Source organism: Octopus bimaculoides, chromosome 4 (assembly GCF_001194135.2).
Source record: "Octopus bimaculoides isolate UCB-OBI-ISO-001 chromosome 4, ASM119413v2, whole genome shotgun sequence".
Taxonomy (NCBI): domain Eukaryota; kingdom Metazoa; phylum Mollusca; class Cephalopoda; order Octopoda; family Octopodidae; genus Octopus; species Octopus bimaculoides.
The window spans coordinates 122,935,914-122,959,674 of record NC_068984.1 but is presented as its reverse complement, the minus strand read 5'-3'; the positions used below and the strand labels follow the sequence as shown (position 1 = coordinate 122,959,674).

Here is a 23,761-nt window from a genome sequence, read left to right as displayed (position 1 = left end):
CACACAACAGGGCAATGGGCTTCTTTCAGTCCCATCTACTATATCCACTCACAATGGCTTGGTTGATCCAGGGTTATAGTAGAAACACTTGCTCAAGGTGCCAAAATTAACTGAAACAAATGCAGTGTATTTCAATAGTAATAGGAATCAACAGGAAAGACAACTTACTTCAACATCTCGGCTCCGAGCGACTTCGGTGAACTTTTCTTGTTTTTCTAGAGTTTTGTCAATCTTGTCGTCAGTCATACAAAACATTCGCAGTTTCCCCTCTTCAGGAGCATGCCGCTTGGCGAATATGACAAACTTGGCCATGAAAGGTACAACCACTGCTTCTTGGTAGAGTTCGGTGGCCATTCGACTTGCTTCATTCACATTTTGACAATCCATCAACCAGAACCTGAACGTCAAACAAGGAGAGACTAAGTTTTAGCCAGAGGAGCAGTTGCTGGTGTTGGTGTTGGGGCTTGCAAAATTGAGGGGGAGAAGCAGATAAATCTGGTTGTGGAGATGAGGGGGTTATGAGTATGAATAACTGTCATTGTAATGTATTGCGTATGTTAGTCTTGGTGTATGTTTGAGTATATTTGTATGTATGTTTTTTGTATGTATCTGTGAACGTATTTGTCAGGTGTGTATACATTTAAATGTACATATTTTCAAGGTTCATAATGATGAACAAAGCAAGACCAACAGCTACTACCACAATCATGTTTGTCCCAGAGAGAGAGAGAGAGAAAGAGAGAGAGAGAGAGAGAGAGAGAGAGAGAGAGAGAGAGAGAGAGAGAGAGAGAGAGACGGGGAGAGAGAGAGAAAGAGAGAGAGAGATAAATGCGAATCAGAGAGAGTCAAGAGGGACAAATAGAGAATGGGACAGACAAACAGATAGAGGAGAAAGAGAGAGAAAAACATGCAGACAGAGAGAGAGAAAGGGAAAAATAGAGAAAGAGAGGGTAAACAAAAATAGAGAAGGGGAAAGACTTAGACAAACAGATAAACAGGAAAGCTAGATTACATTTTACCCTTGGGTACATCAGATAGTACAATGTGACAACAGAACCAACAGTAAAAACATTTTAAAAAGAGAATTGGTTGTGAGAGAGATAGAAACTTACCTAGCTGAAACAGTTGTTGTGAATGAAACACAGTCATTTACAAATGTAAGTTGGGTGCTGGCAGTGATATCTTCCCAAACAGCTGGGGTCGTTCCTCCTAAAGCAGCAACACAAGAAGAGTTGAAGAAAAAAAAAAAAGAAAAAGAAAATATGAAACAAAGATATAGTTAATTAAATCTTTATTACAGTTGTTATTTTAGGGTGGTGGGAGTGGAGAAATAGATAACGTTAACAAAAATGTATTTATATTTGTTGTTGGAGCAATTTAGAGATTGTTACTGCATTTAATATCGTATCACACAAATCAATCACCGTCTCATGAAAGCAAATTTTTTTTTACCATCCATTCAGCTAAACAATAATAATATTAATAATCATCCTTTCTACTATAGGTACCAAGGCCTGAAATTTGGGGGGAGGGGGCTAGTCAGTTTCATTAACCCCAGTGTGTAACCGGTACTTATTTAATCAACCTCGAAAGGATGAAGGGCAAAGTCAACTTTGGCGGAATTTGAACTCAGAACATAGTGGCAGACAAAATACCGCTAAGCATTTTGCCTGGTGTGCTAACGATTCTGCCAGCTCACCACCTTAATAATAATAATAATAATAATAATAATAATAATAATAATAATAGTAATAATAATTGTAACTGATATATACACAACACCAGAAATTTTGTGGTGAGAGAATCAGTTGATTATATCAACCCCAGTATTTGACTGGTACTTTATTTTATCAATCTTCAGGTGAAGGATAGGCAAAGTTGACCAGTGGGATTTGAACTCAGAACACAAAGTGTCATAACTAAACACCACAGAGCATTTTGTTCATCACTCTATAGATTCTGCTACCCACCACAATAATTACATAGCAATAACAGAACTTATATACACACACACACACACATATATATGCAGACATATATACACACACACATATATCAAAAATAAAAAACAATATATATGCTAGTTCAGGTGTTCTGTGTTGACAACCCCACATTGGGATATCTACATTGAAGTGTAATACTCTCCTTAAAAAAAGGAGGTTAATTATTTGTTCAGTTAGCTTAATTAATGAACATAATCAATGCATATTTTTACAGAATTAATGCAATTGCTTTGACAAAAAAAAAAAAAAAATCCCTAACAGTCAACATTGTTTCTAATAACTTGTAATAAACAATGGGCACAACACAAGCTATTTAGAAACAACAACAACTACAACAATACTGACAACAGCTATAATTAATTAATTAATTAACTAAAAAAAATACTTCTATGAAAATCACACACGCACACACACACAATACTACCAATAGACTTGTGTCCACACACATGCATATAAAGTATATATATAAACATACATATATATATATATATATTATATACAAATGTATACACACATATACGTACACAGAGATTAAAAATAAGACACTGGTAGAGATGACAGGAATGACACCACCACAAAACTAAGACTAAAAAAATAGTCGTGTAGTACAGGGGAGAGGATATATATGTAGTCAGTACATGCTGTCACAACACCGACTAAGAAAGGTAGGTATGTAGTTCATAAATATGTATGTGTGTGTGTGTGTGTGTGTATATATATATATATATATATATATATATATATATATATATATATATGGTTATACAGTTTTGTGGAATAGTTGAAAATTGGTTTAGTACTCTTAGTTGTTATGAAGTACTACCGCTGTCTTTGGAGTAAATGGAACAAAAAGAAAAGTAAATACAAAAAAAAAAAAAGAATTGTATTCTTACTGTCCAGGAACTCCAATTGTGTTTTAGCTTTTAATCATTAAAAAAATTTTTTTTTTCCAATTATGACACTGTAGATAAATATTTTGGCCAGTAATGAATCAGATCATATTTTATCTAATATCATAAATCTGACCAATTTGTTTCTTTTTTCAAAATACCATTTCGTTTTTGCTTTAAATGTCTTTTTTTTTTTTTTTTTTTTAACAATATTTATGATTTTAGTCTTCTGTTGTAAACCACAACATTTCAAACAATTTTGTCTGTTTACCATTGGATACCATGTTCATGTTCTATATATTTATGATTCTTTCAAGGGGTGGCACATCACCTAAAAAATGATACTCTAAGGCATACCTTATGCCAACATGTGTAGTAATACCCATATATATAATCATTTAACATCCATCTTCCATGCATGCATGGGTAGGACAGTAGCTGTAATATATACATACATACATATATATATATATATACTGTTTTTTTACTTGTTTCAGTCATTTGCCTGTGGCCATGCTGGAGCATCACCTTAATATATATCATCGTCATCATTCAGCATCTATTTTCCATGCTGGCATGGGTTGGATGGTTTGACCAGAAGTGGCAAGCTGGGCAGCTGCACCAGATTCCAGTCCTGATTTGGCTTAGTTTCTTTGGCTGGGGGCCCTTCCTGATGCTAACCAGTTTACAGGTGCTTTTAACGTTCTACTGGCACCAGTGCTTTTACATGGCACCGGCACAAGTGCTTTTTATGTGGTGCTGGCAGAGGACAAGTCTTCTTGAGTACTATATATCTAAAAACTGGCACTGTATTGGTTACGATGATGAGAGTTACAGTTGATTTGATCAACAGAACAACTTGCTTACGAAATTAACATGCAAGCAGCAAGCACTCCACACACACACACACACATGCACCCATAACATAGTTCTCAGGGAGATTCAGCGTGACACAGAATGTGATAAGGCTGACCCTTTGAAATACAGTTACAGCTCATTCTTGTCAGCTGAGTGAATTAGAGCAATGTGAAATAAAGTGTCTTGCTTAAGGACACAACATGCCACCAGGAATCAAATTCACAACCTTACAACTGTGAAATGAATACCCTAACCACTAAGCCATGTACCTTCACAATACGCACACACATGCATGCACATGTGACTAACTCCTTCAGCACCAACTCGTAAACTATCTCCATTCAAATTAAAATCTTGGACTGAAATCTACCACATTAAAGTTAATATTAGATTTCAAAAGATAAACATATCTTTCATCAAATTGGAAGCTAGTTACAATTATCCACTAACTATTACCTTCAAGTGTTATACAGTCAATTATATTAACCCCAGCATCTCACTAGTGCTTGGTTTATTGATCTCAGAAGGATGCAAAGTAGTCTTGAGTGGAATTTTAGTTAGAACATTAAAGGATGTAAACAAATGCCACAAAGTATTTTGTTTGATGCTCTATGAACTCTACCTTCCACCAAATTAGATATTCAAAAGGAACAAGTTATCAGGTTTTAAGCTAACCCACATGGTAAACAGAGACTAAACCATTTGAAATGTTTTTTTTTTTTTCCACAAGTATATATACATTAAATAAATTATAAAAAATATAAAAGAAATAAAGACAAAGAGGCTGATAGCTGTTTCATCTAATAATAATAATAATGATAAATCTGCAGAAATTTGGCATTGGTGCTTCTGTAGCAAAAGTGACAGCCACTTAAGATCATTTCAGAACACAATTAAAAAAAAAAAAAAATTTCAATAGGGCCCAAATCATTTTACTTTGAAAATAATTATAAGGAGGCAACTTGTGAGAAATTTGAAACAATTACATAAGTTTCTTGGTGTAATGTGTGTGTGTGAAGTTGAAACATTCATGCCTTTACTAAGGGTATATTGGCAACATGATAGGAGTGACACAGGAAGTGAAATCACAAGCAGGTTCACCAGGAACCCACTTTTGCTCTACAATGGCCAACAAATGACAACAAAGTTTGTAGACAACAGCTAAAATGGAAGGGGCATGCTGAACAGTTGTAGTTCTACAGAAAAGTCTGGCAATGACAGAAGACAAGGAAGGATTTTGCTTCCCACACTCTACACATAAATAGCTGCGAAGTTAAGATGTTGGACTATTGATCACATGGAATGGAAAAACTGAAAAGTTCCATGTCACTGTATGATGAAATGAAGTAGAAACTAACGCTTTTTTTTTTTATAACTGCCTTGTTTCTTTTATCATCAATTCACTCTCCCACCCATATCTTTTAGCCAATTACCTTACCTGAAACATTAGTCTCTACTTCAATTCATGACAATACACCATTGTACATTAGTTTCAGTCTTTTAATCCAATCCAGTTCTTCTCAACACAGGCCATCACTAATCTATCAGTTCTAATGACTGTCTTTTTTTTATTTTTATTACTGACCATATTGGTTATAAATTCAAACCTTACTTTTCTACAACTACTATATCGCTACACCTACTTCTACTAGAACTACAGCTATTGTGTCATGCCCCTGAAAAAGGCACATTACTCTGCTTGCCTCAGTATGCCTGGCTGATAACATATGTTCAACATGTTAACACAAATTAAAGGAAAAAAGAAAACAGACCAAAAAGAATTGAAATAAATAGACCCTAAAAAGGAACCAAACATAGACAAGCGGCTAATTTAGACTAACAACAGGCAAATCAGTGGTCCACCTTTTAACCCCCACCCACTTTATCTCTGTAGTTTTAATATTTCTAATGATTTCAAATAGCAAAGGGTAAATCAGGACGCAGTATCAAAAATAAATAATAGCAAATTAGTTATGTAGGAAATAATTAAGCAGATTTTTCAAAAAATAGTTAAAATTATAATAAATTTATCAAGAATAAAGAAAAAATCAATAATTGTAATAAATTAGTGAAAATTAACAAAGCAAAGCACATATTTTGGAACCCTTTTTATGGAGTTAACTTGATCTTATTATTATCCAAGGTTATCTAACTCTTTTATCCTTTTTTTCTTTAGGGAACTTGGCTAGCATTTTGGTTCCTAGTATAATATACTAAATGATTAATTTATTGCCCATCTCTTTAAATTTGGAATGTAAGGGACCAGGTTCTATATTATACAGTATATCCAGTGTAATTCCCAGAACAACACCTTTATATGGTGCCATCCTTCCAATCATACACCCTCAATATGCTTGAGTTGAGCACCCTATTACTTTTATTATGATTAAGTGTTCAATTTCTATTTAAAAATAAACACCCTCCCTAGAAACAAATCATGAAAGATGAACAAATTTATATATATAATAGTTTAAAAGGGGCAAGGCATACTGGATATTGTAGTCCTAGATACATTCTAAGTTGGAAAAAAAAATTACAGGTTGGTCACAGCTGAAGTATCTTTGGTTATAGGTCTGCTCAACAGACAAAATACCTTTAGATCACAATTTAAATATATATATATATATATATATATATATATATATGAAACTATTCCTTGGAAGCATAGTTCAGTTACATATAACACAGGGAGATGGAGTGGAAATGAAAACAATCCACAGATAAAAACACAAAAAATCCTCCACTATTTCAAAGTAAAAGAAACATTTTACCAATTCTCCTCAGACTATCTTAAGTAAATCATTGGAAATGCCAAATAAGACATCACCTTTGCAACTCATTCTCAGAAGATGTTGATTCAGTAAATGCTACACCTATGCAGAGATCACATTTTGGCCATTCAGTATGTGTAAATGATAGAACAGCCTACCCAGATTCTCTCAAGATGTAGTAGATAAAGACAAAAATAACAATCTAAATGTCCCTTTAGTCCTTTTGATACCAACAGCTTGATAGAATCTCTGAATTTTATGATACAAAAACATTCATCTTAGAGTGTTCATATTTCAATTTACACCTTCCATCATAATATTTTATAAAACCTTTTGTTAAATTATATTCCAACCACCATCTTAATAATGGAAGAGTTGGTTGTATTTTTAAACCCTCCAAACTTAAGATTACATTAAAAGTTAAAACATGAATAGTGTACTTCAATAGAAACATGACCACAAAAGGGCTAAGCCCTCTTGCTGTTCAAGCAAGTGTATTGTTAAAGACAGCCAGTGGATTTTAAAAACCTTAACCTTTATGTCGTACACGAATGCCACTCACCTCTACCTAAGCTTCACACTAACTACACATAGTAGTAGATTGGAGCATATCAGCTCCAAAATGGAATGAAAACCATGTAAGTGGCAGATACAAAAAAAAAAAACAAAAAAAAACAAGACTAAAAGGGTGGCATACAGACAAGAGTTATTAGTCCAAGAAGACACCTTGCAGATGCTGATAGGGGAAGATAACAAAAATGTCTGCAGAACAGAGGCTGCAGCAGAGTCACAAAGACTAGAGTAATTTTACATTGAATTACTTTCTTGAATCAATTTTAAGTTAGGGGCCAGAACTGGACACCAATGATGAAGACGAAATACTGGAATTATCACAACATTGATTTTCAAAAGAGTAATTTTTGTTTCTTTTAAAGAAACAATTTAGAAATATGAAAGAATAATTGTGAAAACATGCAAGAATTTATTCCCAAACAATAAACTTTTCCTGCTTTGTCATTGCAATTATTCATACACACACAAACATATACATATGTGTGTGAACATATATATATATATATATATAAACACACACATACAAATATGCTAAAATATACATATATAAATTTCTATTACACACACACAATCAATTTCAACATATGAACATCCAGTTGTCCAATCAACTGAACAACTGACTCACTGAATTGATGTGCTAAGTGGCTGAGTATACCATACTTCACAGACATGAATCCTTAATACGATTCTCAGGTGGAATCGATGCAACAAAGTTGAACCTCTGAATTACATTTATGATCCATCTGATGGTTTTTCTATAGCTTCTGTCAAACCAACTTCCCTCATATGGTTTGGGTTGACCCCAAGGCTATGCTAAAGATGCTCGCCAAACATGTCACAAAGTGGCGTCAAATCCAAGACTTCTGACCCAGTCAGTCATGTCTGTGTCGAGATATTATCTATACCAACACAGAAATATACATTTTTTTGTTTGGTTCTTTTACTGGTTTCAGTCACTGGAGAGCAGCCATAATGAGGCAATGCCTTGAAGGGTTTAGTCAATCAAACTGACATCCAGTACTTATTTTTAAGCCTGGGATTTATTCTATCAGTTATTTTGTCAAACTGCTAAGTTATGGGTATGTAGATAAACCAACACTGGTTGTCAAGCAGTGAGACACACACACATGTATATACACAATAGACTTCTGCATAGTGTCTATCTACCATAGACCAGAGCTATAGTAGAAAACTCTTGCCCAATGTGCCATGTAAGTGTGATTGAGCCCAAGACCACATGATTGCAAAGTAAATTTCTTAATCACAGTCATTCCTGCAATTCACACACACACACCTTGTGGAAGCCTAAAAGTGTGATCACTTTGGGATGAAGTCATTTTTAATAATAACTGGTACACACTAATAACCAGCTGATAATTCATTTTAAACAGAGTTCAAGATCCACTGGTTTCATAACAATAATCATTTGATAACTTTATCCTTGATTATAATAAGCAGCTTCCACTGTACACACAGGCACACACATACTTTAGTGCAGGTTTCAGAAGAACTTTTTATTATTTTTTTTATTCTGCTATGTCAAGTTCACATTTGGGATAGAGAAAGGACAAGATGTCACATAGAACTATATTCAGTGAATACCATGCTAAATAGATGCTGTCTAAAAGGAGGGCATCAGGGTTGATGGATTATAAACTCAACAAGCTGAATTAAGAGCTCATGCAGTGCTAAAGAAGAAAAAGATAAAAACCAAACCAAACCAAAATAAATGAATAACAACAACAGTAAGAGAAACAAAATAAAAGTTTAAAAAAAAGAAACAATACTACTATGAAGACAAAGAATTTTCTTGCCAAAATTTGAATGCTCTGGCCTACCTGAGGTCTCACCTGATTTTTTGTCATTTAATACCAAGCTCTCAGCAACTGCTGATTTTCTTGCCAAGCAAGAATTTGGAAGGCACTTTTCAACATGGCTCAAGTTGAAAACGGATGACATAGCGCCGTGCCAAGTGAAGCAGCCATTTCACAGTTTCTATTTCAGTGAAAAATTTTTTTTTTTACCTCTTTCATTTTAAAATATCTTCACAATTGAAATAAAAGATCTGGCAGCAAATTATGGTGATCCCAGCAGATCCACCCATGATGATATTAGCAGTCCCTACATAGTCCAACATGATACAAGAGATCCTAGCTGGTCCTACTACCATTCTCCGGCTAATCCAAAAAGACAGGCAGTCCTCAGCTAGTTCATTATAATACTGGTAGTACTCAGTCCAATAATATACTGGCAGTCCCCAGCTAATCAAACCTGCTGCTTATAGTCCCCAGGTAATCCAACATGAAGCTAGCAGTCTCTGGTTCTTCTAACATGATACGAGCAGTCTCTGGTTAGTCTCTGATTAATCAAACATGATGCTTGTCGTCCCTAGATAGTCCCACATAATGCTAATAGTCCCCAGTCAACCTAGTATGATACTGGTAGTCCCTGGTTAGTCTGACATGATGCTGGCAGTTTTCAGTTAGTCCAACATGACATTGACTAACCGTTATGTTTACCAAGGGAGGTCATAATTTTCACATCAACATGATCTATCCTCTCAAAGCTCAACTTGGCTTAATTTAATCTTCAACTGTCTGCAGGTGTCCTGTTTTTGCACCTATACATATCCTGTATGTGATTAATCAAGACAGTTAATAACTCTAACTTGCAATGCCTCTATAAGATTAAACTATAATTATAGGAAAGTTTAATGAGTTAACAGTTATTACCAAGAACATGGTAGAAGCAGAGTCAGAGATGCAGTCTTTAGTGACATAATTTGGAAATGAGAGCTTTTTCTTCCAAGCAGGACTTCAGCACTACTCCCTATTTCATAATATCAACACACAACTTATAATGTATCTCTCAGCCAATCCTTTTATAGACAGGTAGTCCTTCCACATTTAGTTGTGGAAGGCATTACCTTTTTAGGATTCAAGCAGACATCACTGAATGTAGAGAGAGAGGAGTTGGTCTTAAACTAGTTACCTCACATCAAACCAGTGTCTCCAAGGTGAATCTGATAGCAAAGTATAATGTTTAAAAGATTCCTCAGATATTGTAATACATCTCACTGTCATCTGTACTGTATATTGTATTGTAAATATGTTCTTATTTATTTTGTGGTGAGTCCAAAAATTCAATGTTTAGTGAAGTGTGTATAAAATAATACTTTCTGATTTTGGCACAAGGCCAGCAATTTTTGAAGAAAGGAGATTAATTGATTACATCAACCCCAGTGCTAAACTGGTACTTTATTGTATTGCAATCCATCATCCTTTGAAGGCTTAGAGTCAATTTCAATGAATACAAGATGTGACTGGTACTTTATTTTACCAACTCAAAACAAATGCCACTAAATATTGTAGGGCATTTGTCTGACATTCTAAGAGACTGCCAATCTTCAGTAAGACTAGCCAAAGTTATACAATTTCTCCTGAAACTATACTGATTTCAAACCAGCAAGTAAAATATGGACCCCCCACCCCACCCACCGAAAAAACCGTTTCTGGGACATTTTCACATAGCTTCTTTTTACCGCTATAGATAATACAACTGCTGGATACTGGATCATGATTAGATAATACTGAATACCTAAACCTTTATAGTAATGTGCAATGTGTTTTCAGTTGGCAACTAGTGCACATATTTGATGTGCACCAAAATGGTATATATGTCTTATGTTCTATGGCAGTGAACTACTCAGTTGATGTGAATTTGAGTGATATAGACACATGTGTAAGAGTGATGTAGTTAGTGTGCACCAAACAGCACTGCATTCAGCAGGAAAGCAATAGCAGAAAAGAGTGACAAGCTAGGGTAATATTTATACAGGTTTAGTGTTTAAAACAGACGAGATCATAGCACACCACCACCATGGAAATAATTGTGTTCTTGATGCTTCACTATCTATGGCAAGACTAGGATTCACAACAACCATTAGTTCATTAAGCATTGATTACATATACCATTTTTACAAAATTCTATTACTGTGGTTTAACAGACTGTGGTTAAAGGCTATATTTAATATTGTCCCATAGTGAATGTACTAAGATATGGTGTTAATCTCACAGTGTACAGTTCAAGTATTAAGTTTCGAGATCACACTGCAAAATACCAACATTTGGTGTTAACCCACCTGATACTTATAGGCTTTATTATCTACCAGTATTTTCAAACTGCATAATACCAATGTTTGGGATTGTACAGTTCAAATACTAAATACTTTATTTATAATTAAATTCAATATTATGTATTCTTATAAAAATTGAGATAACACTAATATAACAGTTTACTGCATGAAACTCCTTTTATGACTGTGTTCAATTCTTGCTGGTTAATCATAATGATTGCTTAGCTTTCAGTTCAATGTTTACAGAAGCACAACCAGGTGTCATGAGATATGTTTATTCATAATCACTGGTATAGCAGTAAAACAACACACTCTCCAAGACATTGAAAGGAGGACATTTACCAAGATGGCATTCTCAGAAGCTGTGCCAGGTTGTCATTGTGCTCCTGTTTCAACATTAATCCCGTTATGAACTACAGTACTGCTTGGTGCCAGTTGTTTATGTTTAACTTGGTTTCTTTGGTACTAAATGAATGGGACAAAATCTCCCCTAGATAATGTTAGAGCTTGTGGTAAGTTTTGTCTCTAGTTGTCTAGGCAACCTTTCACCACAATTACATAAACAAAAGGAAGTTAACTAAAATATCTTGCTTGGAGACAAATGATTGCAAGCCAGTGCTCTTGAATTACTTAGGTTATGACCTGACTGATAGTCCAATAATATCAGCAAAACAGGTTTCTTTCTATTACCCACAACCCTAACTCAAAACCTTCCCTGTTGGTTTGGCGTGTTGGATGCTGAAATTAGGGCACTGTTAAGATGAAGCCAGAAATTTTATTTCCTTTGAAGATATTCCAAAGAAAGAAAAGCAAAACTGCGCTGGGAAGGAAAAGTTATTTGGTTAATTCATGCAGGAAAGATCAGAGAAGCAGGCAAATGTCAACTTACGCTTACCGGAAATACTGCATAGTAGACGAAGAGTTGGTGCTTCACCACCATATTGATTTATCATCCCTTTCTGTGCAGCCCTCGGAACTGGTATAGTGAGGGTTATAGGCTTGTGGAACTTACGGCGGCGTGGTGCCACTGTAACAATAGGACTGACAGCCACGCGGTTGCCGAGCATCTTGGCGACAAGTTCTGGAGCAATGGGCTGAGCCTAATGGTACAAGAGACGGTAAAAAGTTTGGTAGAAAGCTTGACAGAAAGCTAAACATTCAGTTTCCCATAGCACACAAACACTGACACACAATGAAAAATAACAACAAATATATATATATATGTATATATTCATCTTTATTAAAAAAGATAGCTAGAAAGTTCAATTTGCCACAAGATGCTAAGAAAAAAATTTGCTATAAAAAAACACTATTAAAAAAAACCCAACAAAATATCTAATTTAAAAAAAAAATTAGGGAGAAGATATTTGAATAAAAGTGTGAGATAAAAAGACAATGGCGAAATGTTAATGTTTTACTGGCCTCATCCTCTGAATGGAGGGCTAAAAAAATGAAGAAAACAGTCTTTTTAAATACCATTCCTGCTTTTCTTTGCTTTGCTCTGTTACTTATGTAATTGTGTATGTTCATATGTGTGAGTATATACAAATATTTGTAAGCATGTGTGTGTGTGTGTGAGGACTTGTACTTACTAGTGTGTGCATCTGGGCATATTTGAGTGTACTAGTGTGTTTATGTAGATGTGTATAACAGTGTGAGTGTATATTTGTGTGTGTGTGTGTGTGTGTGTGTGTGTGTGTGTGTGTGTGTGTTTGTGAAAAAAGAGAGATTCATGCTGTCATATGTAAGATGTGCAATTTTCTAATTAGAAAAGAGGGCAGGCAACGAAAACAAGAACAAAAATTACTAAAAGAAATTGAAACATGTCTGGATAAACAATATTACAGATTAGCTCTTGAGGTTTGTCATAGCATCATTAAATTTTTGACACCTTTTCTGTTGTTCTTGGTGAGATATACAGTTTATTGTGGTATCATGCATAACTTTGCATACACTTTGGTGCATGAGGAATTCACATACCCACATACGATTGAATTCTACAAGGTGTCTACAGAATTTAGCTGTTGAATACAGGTACACATAGGCCTTCCATGGACAGAGCCTAATATATGCACAGTTTAGTTTGTCTACATATACAAAAATATAAGTATTAATAGTTATGTGCATACAGACTTAAGCTTGGTACACACAAATTTATATAGATGTTATTTAGCAGCATGCACTTGTATATACAGACTCTAGCTGGGTACATTCAAGTATATATAAACAGGGTGCCTTTGTGTGGATAAAGGATCCAGCTGAGTTATGAACCATTACATCCAGATTTAGAATAAGGGGTTAAATAATGGTTTCAAATTTTGGTACAAGGCCAGCAATTTCAGGAATGGGGCCAAATCTATCATATCGACCTCAGAGTTCAACTGGTACATATTTTATCGACCCTGAAATTCAACCTCAGCAGAATTTGAACTCAGAACACAAAGATGGATGAAATACTACTAAGCATTCTGCCCGGCCTGCTAACGATTCTGCCCGGCCTGCTAACGATTCTGCCAGCTTGCCGCCTTAAATAAAGGGTTAAATAATAAAAAGATTTAGCAAAAACTGTGGGGTTTCAGCATCTTGGGACATTTTCTAAATGGTCAGAGCATCAATAACTTGCAGATGAAAATAAAGGTTTCGCGTGCAAACCTAGCTTATGGACACTGATGTATATAAATGAACATAAAGCTTCTTTAAATCACTGGAGATTGAACTGATTGACATGTTATGTTAAACAGACAAAAACACAATAAACGAAGCTAACAGTCCAAAGAACTTTAGTTGTGATTCTAAAAACTCATCTCAAATATACAAATGATTGATAAACTAACCTTAGTATCTCACCATTCTTATTATCCTGTAATAAGGTCTAATTTCCTGTGTTAGTATGGATTAGGCGTGGTAGAAAAACCAATGTACATGATGCTGTTTTGGCTTATTTCTTTATCACACAGTAAGGAGTAGCAGGAGACTTAATTTATTTGATATTTCATGGTTTGATATGCCTCCTGGTATGATTGACAAGTATCCAATATACAGTAGGCACTTCACAGTCACACCAATTTACAATAAGCACAGTATAGACATATCAGCATATAATAAGATTGTACAGTCATATTAACTTGAAGTAAAATTGTATAAATCACACTATTACAATGAAATAGCATGGATGCACAGTTGCAATGATATACAACATATAGAGGAGACTATTTCAACTTTGGTCCAGAGTTACAGTAGTGATTACCAACTGAAGAATCAATGGTTCACAACTTACTTTTGTTGTTGTCTTATGTCAATAGAGAAAACATTTAACTCTCAATGGGTCAGCCTACCTAGCTGTAGGTAGGTACCATGTTTAAATATTAGCTTAATTACAAACAACAGGTCTATTGTATATCTGATAAGTGCTTTTTAACTTGCAGTGTTAAGTTAACATGAACAGGTGGGTCTGAAGCATAATAGGGGTATTTCTGTCATAGATGTGGTTTTATCAATTCTATCACCACCCAACACTTCTAACACCACTTACTGCAAGCAAATAAAGAAGCCTCTACATAGTTACTTGACTTAATATAAATCACAACCAAATGATTTACTGTCTTAAAAACTGACAATATGCAATGTAGTCCCATCTATAAAAAAAAGGACAGGATGGTTATAGCTGGAGTGCCTTTAAGTTCTAAGTCTGCTGTATCTGAAATGACTCAGGATGAAACAACAACCTTAAAAAACACCTACCATTGACCAATCACATCATCATTCATGACAACCAAAGTCATCTGGGTATTATGAGCGGATGTTTGAGCCATGATTTGCAAGGAATTCAAACCATGCAAACTACATACACATTCGAAATATTTTCTAATTTTGTCCATTACAGAACTGCTGGAGTGGACACATTTCAAAGATGCCCACTGTATTGTGGGTTTGCCTACTCCATGTCATATTGTATACACATATAATGATAATGAAAAAACATACCTGGAGACCAACAGGGATTTTCTTGGTTAATGCTCCTTCAGGGAATATGGTTTGGACTTGAGGGACAACTGTGGAACTGAGCATTCCACCTTCAAAGCCAATTGTCTGATTTTCTTGACGTACGCGAGTAACAATCGCGAAGTACATGGGGAAATCTGTTGTTAGAATGCGTGTTATACGCTTGGCAACTAGTTCATCTTCTTGGTCCAATTCTGGTAAAAAAAGATTAAAATATGACAATTAGACACCATCTTTTTTTTAAAAACAACCCAGTGATTGAAGAATATTTCCTTTGAAAGAGATCTCACGATCAGCTTTTATAAATCTCTATTAAACAGAGAAAGTTGGCTCCAGTAATTTAACCAATGAAACTGTAGTTAAGCAAAACATTTGAAATATTTGAAGAAATGAACTGTTTTTCTTAAGACTAAATACTCCTCTCCTTTTCAAACCTTCACCTAATTAAAACTATCTGTGTCAATGACATATTCACCAACTGTCACCTATTGTTGAATTAGGATATCATATATTTCGTTGAGCAATGGATATGACCTACAAATTGTAAACATCACAAACATTATGAAGATTTTATTTGATTTAATACAGTAGCAAAGAAAAACCAGAGTACTAGTTGCTTTTGATTCCCTGTGAAAGCCAATGCCTTTCATTACATTGCTAATACTCTTATGGAAGGCACGAACATTATGTAATCGTGTTCTCCTCTCCATATCCACAAATTTGTGGCCTTGTGCCTGTATAAGAATTTGTGTTATTTTAAATTACATTATTTCTTTCTGAAGAAAAAAAGCAATACATGCTTTATTATGAGGACAAAGAATAATCAACTTAACCAAACCTTGATATATCACTGGTACTTACTCAAATTTAGATGTTTGAAAACCAAGAGTAATTAAGGAGTAAACTAGATTATATAAAGAATATAGTGCACCTATTCACTACTCTTATTGATGACTATTTCTCAATATTGTAAGAATGGAAGGATAGATCAAAGATGGTGGGATCAAACTTTGTCACCACCATCCCATCTCATCCCAACTCTACTAATGTCATTGCTGTTGTTTATTAGTCTCAACCAGATCTTCTTGGTACAGAAGGAAGTGAAGAACATTCTACAGGTGTTCTACCAAAGATATAAATTATAAGTTCAGTCCTATCTGGAACCATTCTCTACATTTTATAAAAGAGTTACATGGCACCAACTCTTCAGCACTGTGTTCATGCATGACAACAACAGAGACAGACCAGGTGGACATGGTCAGAGCTACTGCCACTAAACATACACAAACATCCTTGACAGTATTCAAGGAGGCTATTCAACTGATTCATAAAGATTCAGTCATCAAAAGATTATAATGGTTAGTTCACAGACAGGGTGCTTCTCATCTTAGCTTCTTTTATCTCTTTACTACTATAGCTTTGTTTTCTCTGAATTAACTAGCTGCATACCCTCTATAACTAAACACTTTTCACGTTATTTTCTCCCTAGACTGCAACCCCTAGGAATTCCATCCATGATTATGATTTTCCAACAAAATCTCATTAGAGTGAAAGTGCTGACAGGGGAAATGTTTCTGCCCTATTAACTAATATATATACACAAAGGAAAGTGCAGTCATTCTACAACTGCCCACATAACAACTTGTAAGTAGCAAAATTTTAAATTATGCCTCTATTATTTAAGTCAAAGAATTATCTACACTGAAATAAATTCACCTCTGGTTCTTAGAACATATTTACATTTCCTTTTATACAATACATCAATAACTCATAAAAATCTTGATACAACAACTAGTTTCAAACAACATCACAACACATCTGTTGACAGACATTACAAATAAAACTATAGAAATGAAATAAAACTACAAATAAAAATAAAATGAAAATAATAGTAATATACTACAAAAGATCCTTAAAGCATGCAAATCTGATAACCAGCTGATATGACTTCGCCTTGCTACAACCAATTACTTCCCACTAACCAACATACTCACTTTGTGATCCTTGTATTAAAATATATTTCATTGCTGTTTTAGCTTAACTAGATTTATCATTCTTAGGATTAAAACAGGAAGGATTTAAAATGAAAGAGAATTTATATGTGGGCTGATGAGGGGAAGGGGGTTACAATCTGCATTATTGAGGCCAGATAAAGCAACAGATATGGTTCTCTAAAACTAAATGTGCTTATTTTAAAGGACCCCAAAGGAAATGATTCTTATTAAGAGTCTCCTTCTGTGGTAGCAGAAACACAAGTTGTAGAAGTAAGTAGGTCCAGTTAAATCTGAATATACCATATGGCATGAAAGAAAATATTTATTAATACTCTAAGATTGGCTTGTTATTTCATTCTCCTTCAGGCTCCTCATTAATTATAGCTTGGAGTTCATGGAGAAGGTAAAAAAAAATTTTTAAAGATTTTGCTGCCAGGACATGGAAAAGAAAATATTGAGAATGACAGGCATTTAATCAACGATGTAGAAGTAGCCAATCAAATTGTTCAGAAGCAATCCATATGCCTGGTGCTCAGAATATGCAAATATCTGTTCTAGATGTGGCCACTTCATCTTCGTAGTGGGACAAGATTTAGGACTTACATAAATGCTTCCTACTTTAAAGATGGTAGGAAATTTATCAAAGGAGATTAAGTAGGTTAAACAATTATGTCAAAGACAGCCCAGTAGCAACTGGAAAAAGGAAGAGAGACATTTCCATGAGCTAAACTACACACACATACACATATATATATATATATAACACTGATTCTATCAAATCAAAAATGCATTAATAACTACATACTAACAAGCAGGATACTATCCATTCTACTAATAAGCAAAAGATTCCTTGTAATAAAAAAAAAGCACAAACATGAGCTAAATCTGAATTGAAATCTCTTATTATATACTACCAAGTAAAATGTGTCCCTAGATAATTTATTCTTCCATATTTTTTGAAATACAAAGCTAGCCAGATAGATGGTTGATAAAATGCTACACACTGACAATCTAGGTTAGAAAATATAGTCAGTGAAGCGTTATAAATATTCCAAAATAAAATAAAAGCAAATAATAAAACAAAACACATCAATGACTAATGTAAACTAACGATTTTAAACTAGACATATATAACAACAAAAACAGATGATCTATGAACTAAAATAAAAATTTCAAACCATACAACAAAAACTGAAGAGCTAAAATACACAAAATAAAAAATAAAATAATTGGGTAAAATAAAATAAAATAAAAATAAAAGTAGGGGTTAACCTCTTCAAGTCTATTGTAATGATATTAGGTTTCAGTGAGTAAGCTTTAAAAAAAATTTTTTTTTTTTGGTACTGAACATCATGTGTTCAGTAAGAGTATACCGTAGTAATACTTCTCCAGGTTAGCCTCGATGAAAGAGAACTATGTTCAAAGATATTCTAGCCATGACCATCTTGATTTTAATTCAGACAGTATCCAATGTGATCCTGCATTATTTAAGATGGTTGGGTGTAATTTGAGAGAGATTTGGCTGCAACTTCTAGCAGGTCGAATGGTTATGTAGAGGTTCTGTCACTGGTCTAGAGAAAAGATGTGGAATGCCACAGAGAAAAGATTTGCAAGTCGTCCTGACACAGTGGCAAAACAAAATCTTCCTGGAGTCATTCAAATTTTAGACTACTCATTTGATATTGCTGAAGACTTGAAAAAGTTAATAAACCCCAAACTAAAAAAACAAAACAAAATGGCAGGCTCACTCCACAGACTGGACGCAGAGGAATTTTGACCTTCGAAACTTCCATTAAGAGTGTCATTAACCGCTTCCTCTGTTGCTAGTATGGGATGTTCTGTCCATTTCTCTCCATCATCACAACGGATGATGGCTATTTCTCTTTCCTTTCCACGAAGTGAGGCAAAATGAGGGACTTCAATGATGACAGGACTGCAAAACAGAAAAAAAGAGTGTAAAATTGTAATGTGGGTTGCACTGAGATGCATGTTATTCTTCATTGAATTGCGCAGTACTTGTTGGTTATGTAAAACTATTAGAGTGAAAGAGGTAAACACTCCTGACTCTTTGAGGCCATTCCAAACTTCATTACAGTTACATCATGTGTCAGTATGCATTAACTGTCATTCTTCTGTACTAGTGCATTAACAGTCAGTTTCATGTATGCATCACATCTTTGTACATGTGACATTAACAGTTCCTCTGCACAAGTGCATCAACAGCTGCTCAGCACTCATGCAGTAGCAGTCTCTCTCTGAACTAGTGCATCAACAGTGTCACTACACGAGGCCACTAATAATCAGTCTGCACATTTGCATTAGCAGATGCTCTGCATGTGTCAACAGTCTCTCTGCACACATGCATCAAAACTATCTCTGTACATGTGCATTACCAGTTTCAGTGCACATTTGCATTAACAGTTACCTCCACATGCATGTTAACTGTCAAGCACACATGTATATTAACTGTCACCATCTTTAATGTCCAGTAACTGTCACATCTCACATGTGAATAAACTGCCTTCATCTTGCTCCACATATGAATTAACTATATATATAAAATATATTTGCTGACTAAATGTGGTGGTCCTATAGAGGATGGTGTTACTGTTGTTTTTAGCCCCAGAAAGACATCTTCTCCAGCTGCTTAAAACATCATGTATTATTTTATCTATTTCATGAATGTGATATTTTTTTCTAGTTGCAATCAAACAACAAAGGTCACAAGGTCAATTAGACCCAAAACATATATAATGATATTAAATGATAGTAGTACAGAAGAATGACAGTTAATGCACACTGACATGAAATGATATTAAATATTTGTCAAAAGAAAATAGAGAATTTCACCCCACCCCCCACTTAAATTGGCTGATTAACAGCCAAAAAACAACAGGCCACATGTTTTCTTTTAATGACTGGCATATTTTCCTTCCAAAACATTGACCGTGAAACTTATCAATTTGCAATTTCATGATGATTAGAAAAAAAATCTTTAATATCTTTTAATAAAATCCTTAATGAATAAAACTTAACCATTTTGATACCACTCCACTTGTGCCAGGCCTTAGTTTTATGATACAAAATTGTCAAATTTTAAAAGTGTTTCTATTAAAATTGAAGCTTTCTAACATTATTTTTTATAAGAACATTTTATGTTCTAAATACCAGCTCATTAATGAAAAAGTTATTTATTTTATTAAGATCTCCAAATTCTTGATTATTTTCCAGTTTGAAATGCAGAAACTGTGTTTTTCATCAGAAATATGCTAACAAAAAGGTTAATACTGTTCTCAAAATATTTTCACAGAAATATCTATATAGTTTTGGTCTAAATGATTCGAAAACTTGTGTTGTTTAATTGCAGCCTCAACTGAGCATTAAAAATATAGCAATTTTATTTTCAACAAGCACTTATACACTTATGAGCTCATAACTAATAAAAAAAAAAAAGAAAAGAAAAAAGACTCTTATAAAAACAATTTTTTAATCAATCAGACATAGCACTTAACTCCTTGTGTTTTATTTAGCTTTAGGTATGAACATCTCAAGGATTATTGTTGCTTAGTTATAAAAGTATGCAGTCAGAGTTCCAAAATGTCACAGTCACCTCACTGTGGAGACCTGGAATGTATGATCTTTAAGTAATCTGAGAATAACAACACAAATGGCAACAGTAAGGTGGACCAGTGGTTAAAGTACCAGGCTACTAGTGCATTAATCCTGGGCCCAAATCTGTTACAAGTGTTTTGTCTTTCTGGGCACATAACTCAGCTGTAGTCAGAAATAGGTACCTGGTTATTGGCAGGTGGTGGTGGAGGGAACAATGCTATTTGTGATAGATTGTCTGTCCTATATAGTCAGAGATGTGTCCCCTCTGCTTGCTCTATGCAATTCCAACTGTCATGGTATCAGGTTTATTTGGGGATGTTAGCTTCCACAGAGAAATGTCTCACCCACAGGAAGATTCCTTTCCTGATTGTTTGCTTCCTACTGTAAAACTGGCATTAAGTACTGAGTCTTTAAAATCATTTAGTAAGCATCTGTATATTTGATATCATATTTACAGACATGAAGTGAGCTGCAAACCAAAGCTGATAGGGTGTTAAATAGTTCATATCCTGGAAATGACACAACATTGAGCATGTGGCCAAAGCACAATTTTCGAAACAGATCAGCCCATTTAACTGCTTGTAAGATACTCCAGGATGGGAACACATATTACTTGTAAGCAGAAGTACTGTATAATCAACAAGTGTTTTATTAAGTCACAATGTTAGACTCAGTTTCTCCTATAGGTAAACTAACCAGCTGTTTGACTTATCCCAAGATACAGTAGATGAAAACCTGAAGTGTTTCATGATGTTTCTATGGCCCAGAGTGCAAGGTTACACTCCACATATAGGTAGTAAATACTCAGTCCCACAGACTTACAACCAGACCTTTAGTGTTATTGTTTTCCTTCCTTTATATCTTATTTCTACTCAGACTGCTGTTTGTGGACAATGTTATGGTGCAGTGGAGGTCGTCCTAAATATGGAGCTAGGAACTGGTTGGAGAAATTTCCTTTTCCGTATAGATACAGTAATGAGGATTTACAGAATGGTTTGTCTGTTGCCAACTTGTTCCTGATACAGACATCATCAAGTGAAATGCTAAGGCACGGTGATAATAACGATGATGACGGTCAATCAACATTGACATTTTCATTATATCACAATTAAGTTAAGGCTTCATGCTTTGTTTATGAAACACAGCAGAATACTTAGTTTTTCTTTGAAAATCCACTCTTAACAGACTAACCAATAACCTTAACAGACCAATCAATAATATTTAAAAATTGTAACAACACACATGAAATACAGTTTAACAACACATCAAGATAATATTGATTTCGAACATAGGCACAAGCCTCAATTCCCTTTTTTTTTTTTTTTGGTGGGGTAGGGTGAGTATCGTGGATTAAGATCAACAACAGTTGCTTATTTATTAATCCTGGAACATAGGCTTGGAAACAGGGGGTGCAGGGGGTGTGCTTGCACTCCCTAAAATTTTGTGGGAGCAATGAAAATGCTTTGAACATCCTAAGTTAGACTGGGGTTTGCACCCTCTAAGCAAATTTTGTTCCAGTACTTATGCCCAGAAGGATGAAAGGCAAGGTTGACCTTGGTGGGATGTGAACTTAGAACATAAGGTGGTGCACCTGAATACTTTAAGTATTCAGACATTTAATTCACTCCAGCAATTAAAATAATATTGGGTTCAAATTTTGGCACAAGGCCAACAACTTTGGGGTGGAGGAGGTAAGTCGATTACATTGGTCCCAAGGCTCAACTGGTACTTATTTTATCGACCCTGCAAGGTAAAGTAACCTCAGCAGGATTTGAACTCAGAATGTAAAGATGAACGAAATGCTGCTAAGCATTTTGCTCTGCATGCTTAACAATTAAATAATAGAAACTGAAAAAGAAAAACCTGAAGAAGGACTTACCCAAGAAATTTGACTCCAACAGGCCCCATCTCGAGAATGCGGCTAGCAAGTGCCTCACCTTCATTGAGGGGAGGCGGATGGCTTAATTTTTCTCTTTTAATCAGCTTGCAGGTTACTCTTGTGGGCATGTATGCTTTCCGAGGTGGAATGATGATACGTACTCCGGAGTGACGGCTACCCCGCATGGCCCCACCGCGGGCATCCACCATAAAACTGACCAGGAAACTGTGGACGGTAATGGTCATTTTTAGTTAAACAGTGAGGAAACAAAGAACAAACAAAATATATGTATGTGTGTGTGTGCGTATGGGTATATACACCTATGGATGGATATGTACTGCTAGGTATGGGTGTGTACTTCTCTAACCCTCTAACAGTATGTGTGTGTATGTGTGAGAGAGAGAGAATGCAAGCAGTGGTGTACTGCTTCGAAAGACGAAAGACGAAAGACCGAAAGAAAGCAGGAAAGAGGTTACAGAAAGTTTCGAAAAGTTATACAGTCTGGTTCCATTTGGTTCCTGTGAATAAAAACCTCCAATAAAACATGTAGAAAAAGGTTTTCAACCACCAAGAAGATTGTTGCCACAGGACTTTCAACAGCTATTTCAAGTAACACAGAATCCCAGCAAAAGAGTGAGTGAGTGAGAGGATGTGTGAATGAAAGAGAGAGAGAGAGAAAGAGAAGAGGAAGCATGTGTGTGTGTTTGCGGTGGGTGGGCTGTCTGCTGCTACTACACCACCACCACCACTACCATCATTAATACAGTGCATTAGATTAGATTGCCTTTACTCCTCAACCTTCTCCTCCAGCCCGCCGTCCCCTTTCCCCACATCACACTACCTTACCAACAACCCAGCAGACAGACCTACGGCAGCGGCCGCTGGTGGTGAGATGTGGAGATGTGAGGGTGGTGGTAGAGAGAGGGAAGGATGGAGGGAGGGGAAACCACCAAACCAACCGCTCCTTTTTAACATGATGCCATTCTCAAGTTCTGGAGTAGAGATGAATCAATTGAAGTAACATTCTCTGAATTATTCCAGTAT

General features: G+C 35.2%; 1 protein-coding gene across 44 annotated transcripts in view; it reads right to left on the bottom strand.

The window, feature by feature from the left end:
• LOC106871604 (titin) overlaps positions 1-23,761 on the bottom strand; it is a 454,558-nt gene that overhangs the window by 153,746 nt on the left and 277,051 nt on the right. For 39 of the 44 annotated variants that reach the window (XM_052967415.1, XM_052967425.1, XM_052967440.1 and 36 more), the window contains 6 exons: positions 22,718-22,942; positions 18,975-19,159; positions 15,215-15,426; positions 12,120-12,330; positions 1,113-1,209; positions 169-397 (listed from right to left, as the gene is read on the bottom strand). In XM_052967415.1, coding sequence (XP_052823375.1) covers positions 169-397; positions 1,113-1,209; positions 12,120-12,330; positions 15,215-15,426; positions 18,975-19,159; positions 22,718-22,942 — 1,159 coding nt within the window. The remainder of the gene's footprint in view (positions 1-168; positions 398-1,112; positions 1,210-12,119; positions 12,331-15,214; positions 15,427-18,974; positions 19,160-22,717; positions 22,943-23,761) is intronic. The other 5 variants (XM_052967419.1, XM_052967422.1, XM_052967455.1 and 2 more) reach the window with 3 other exon arrangements.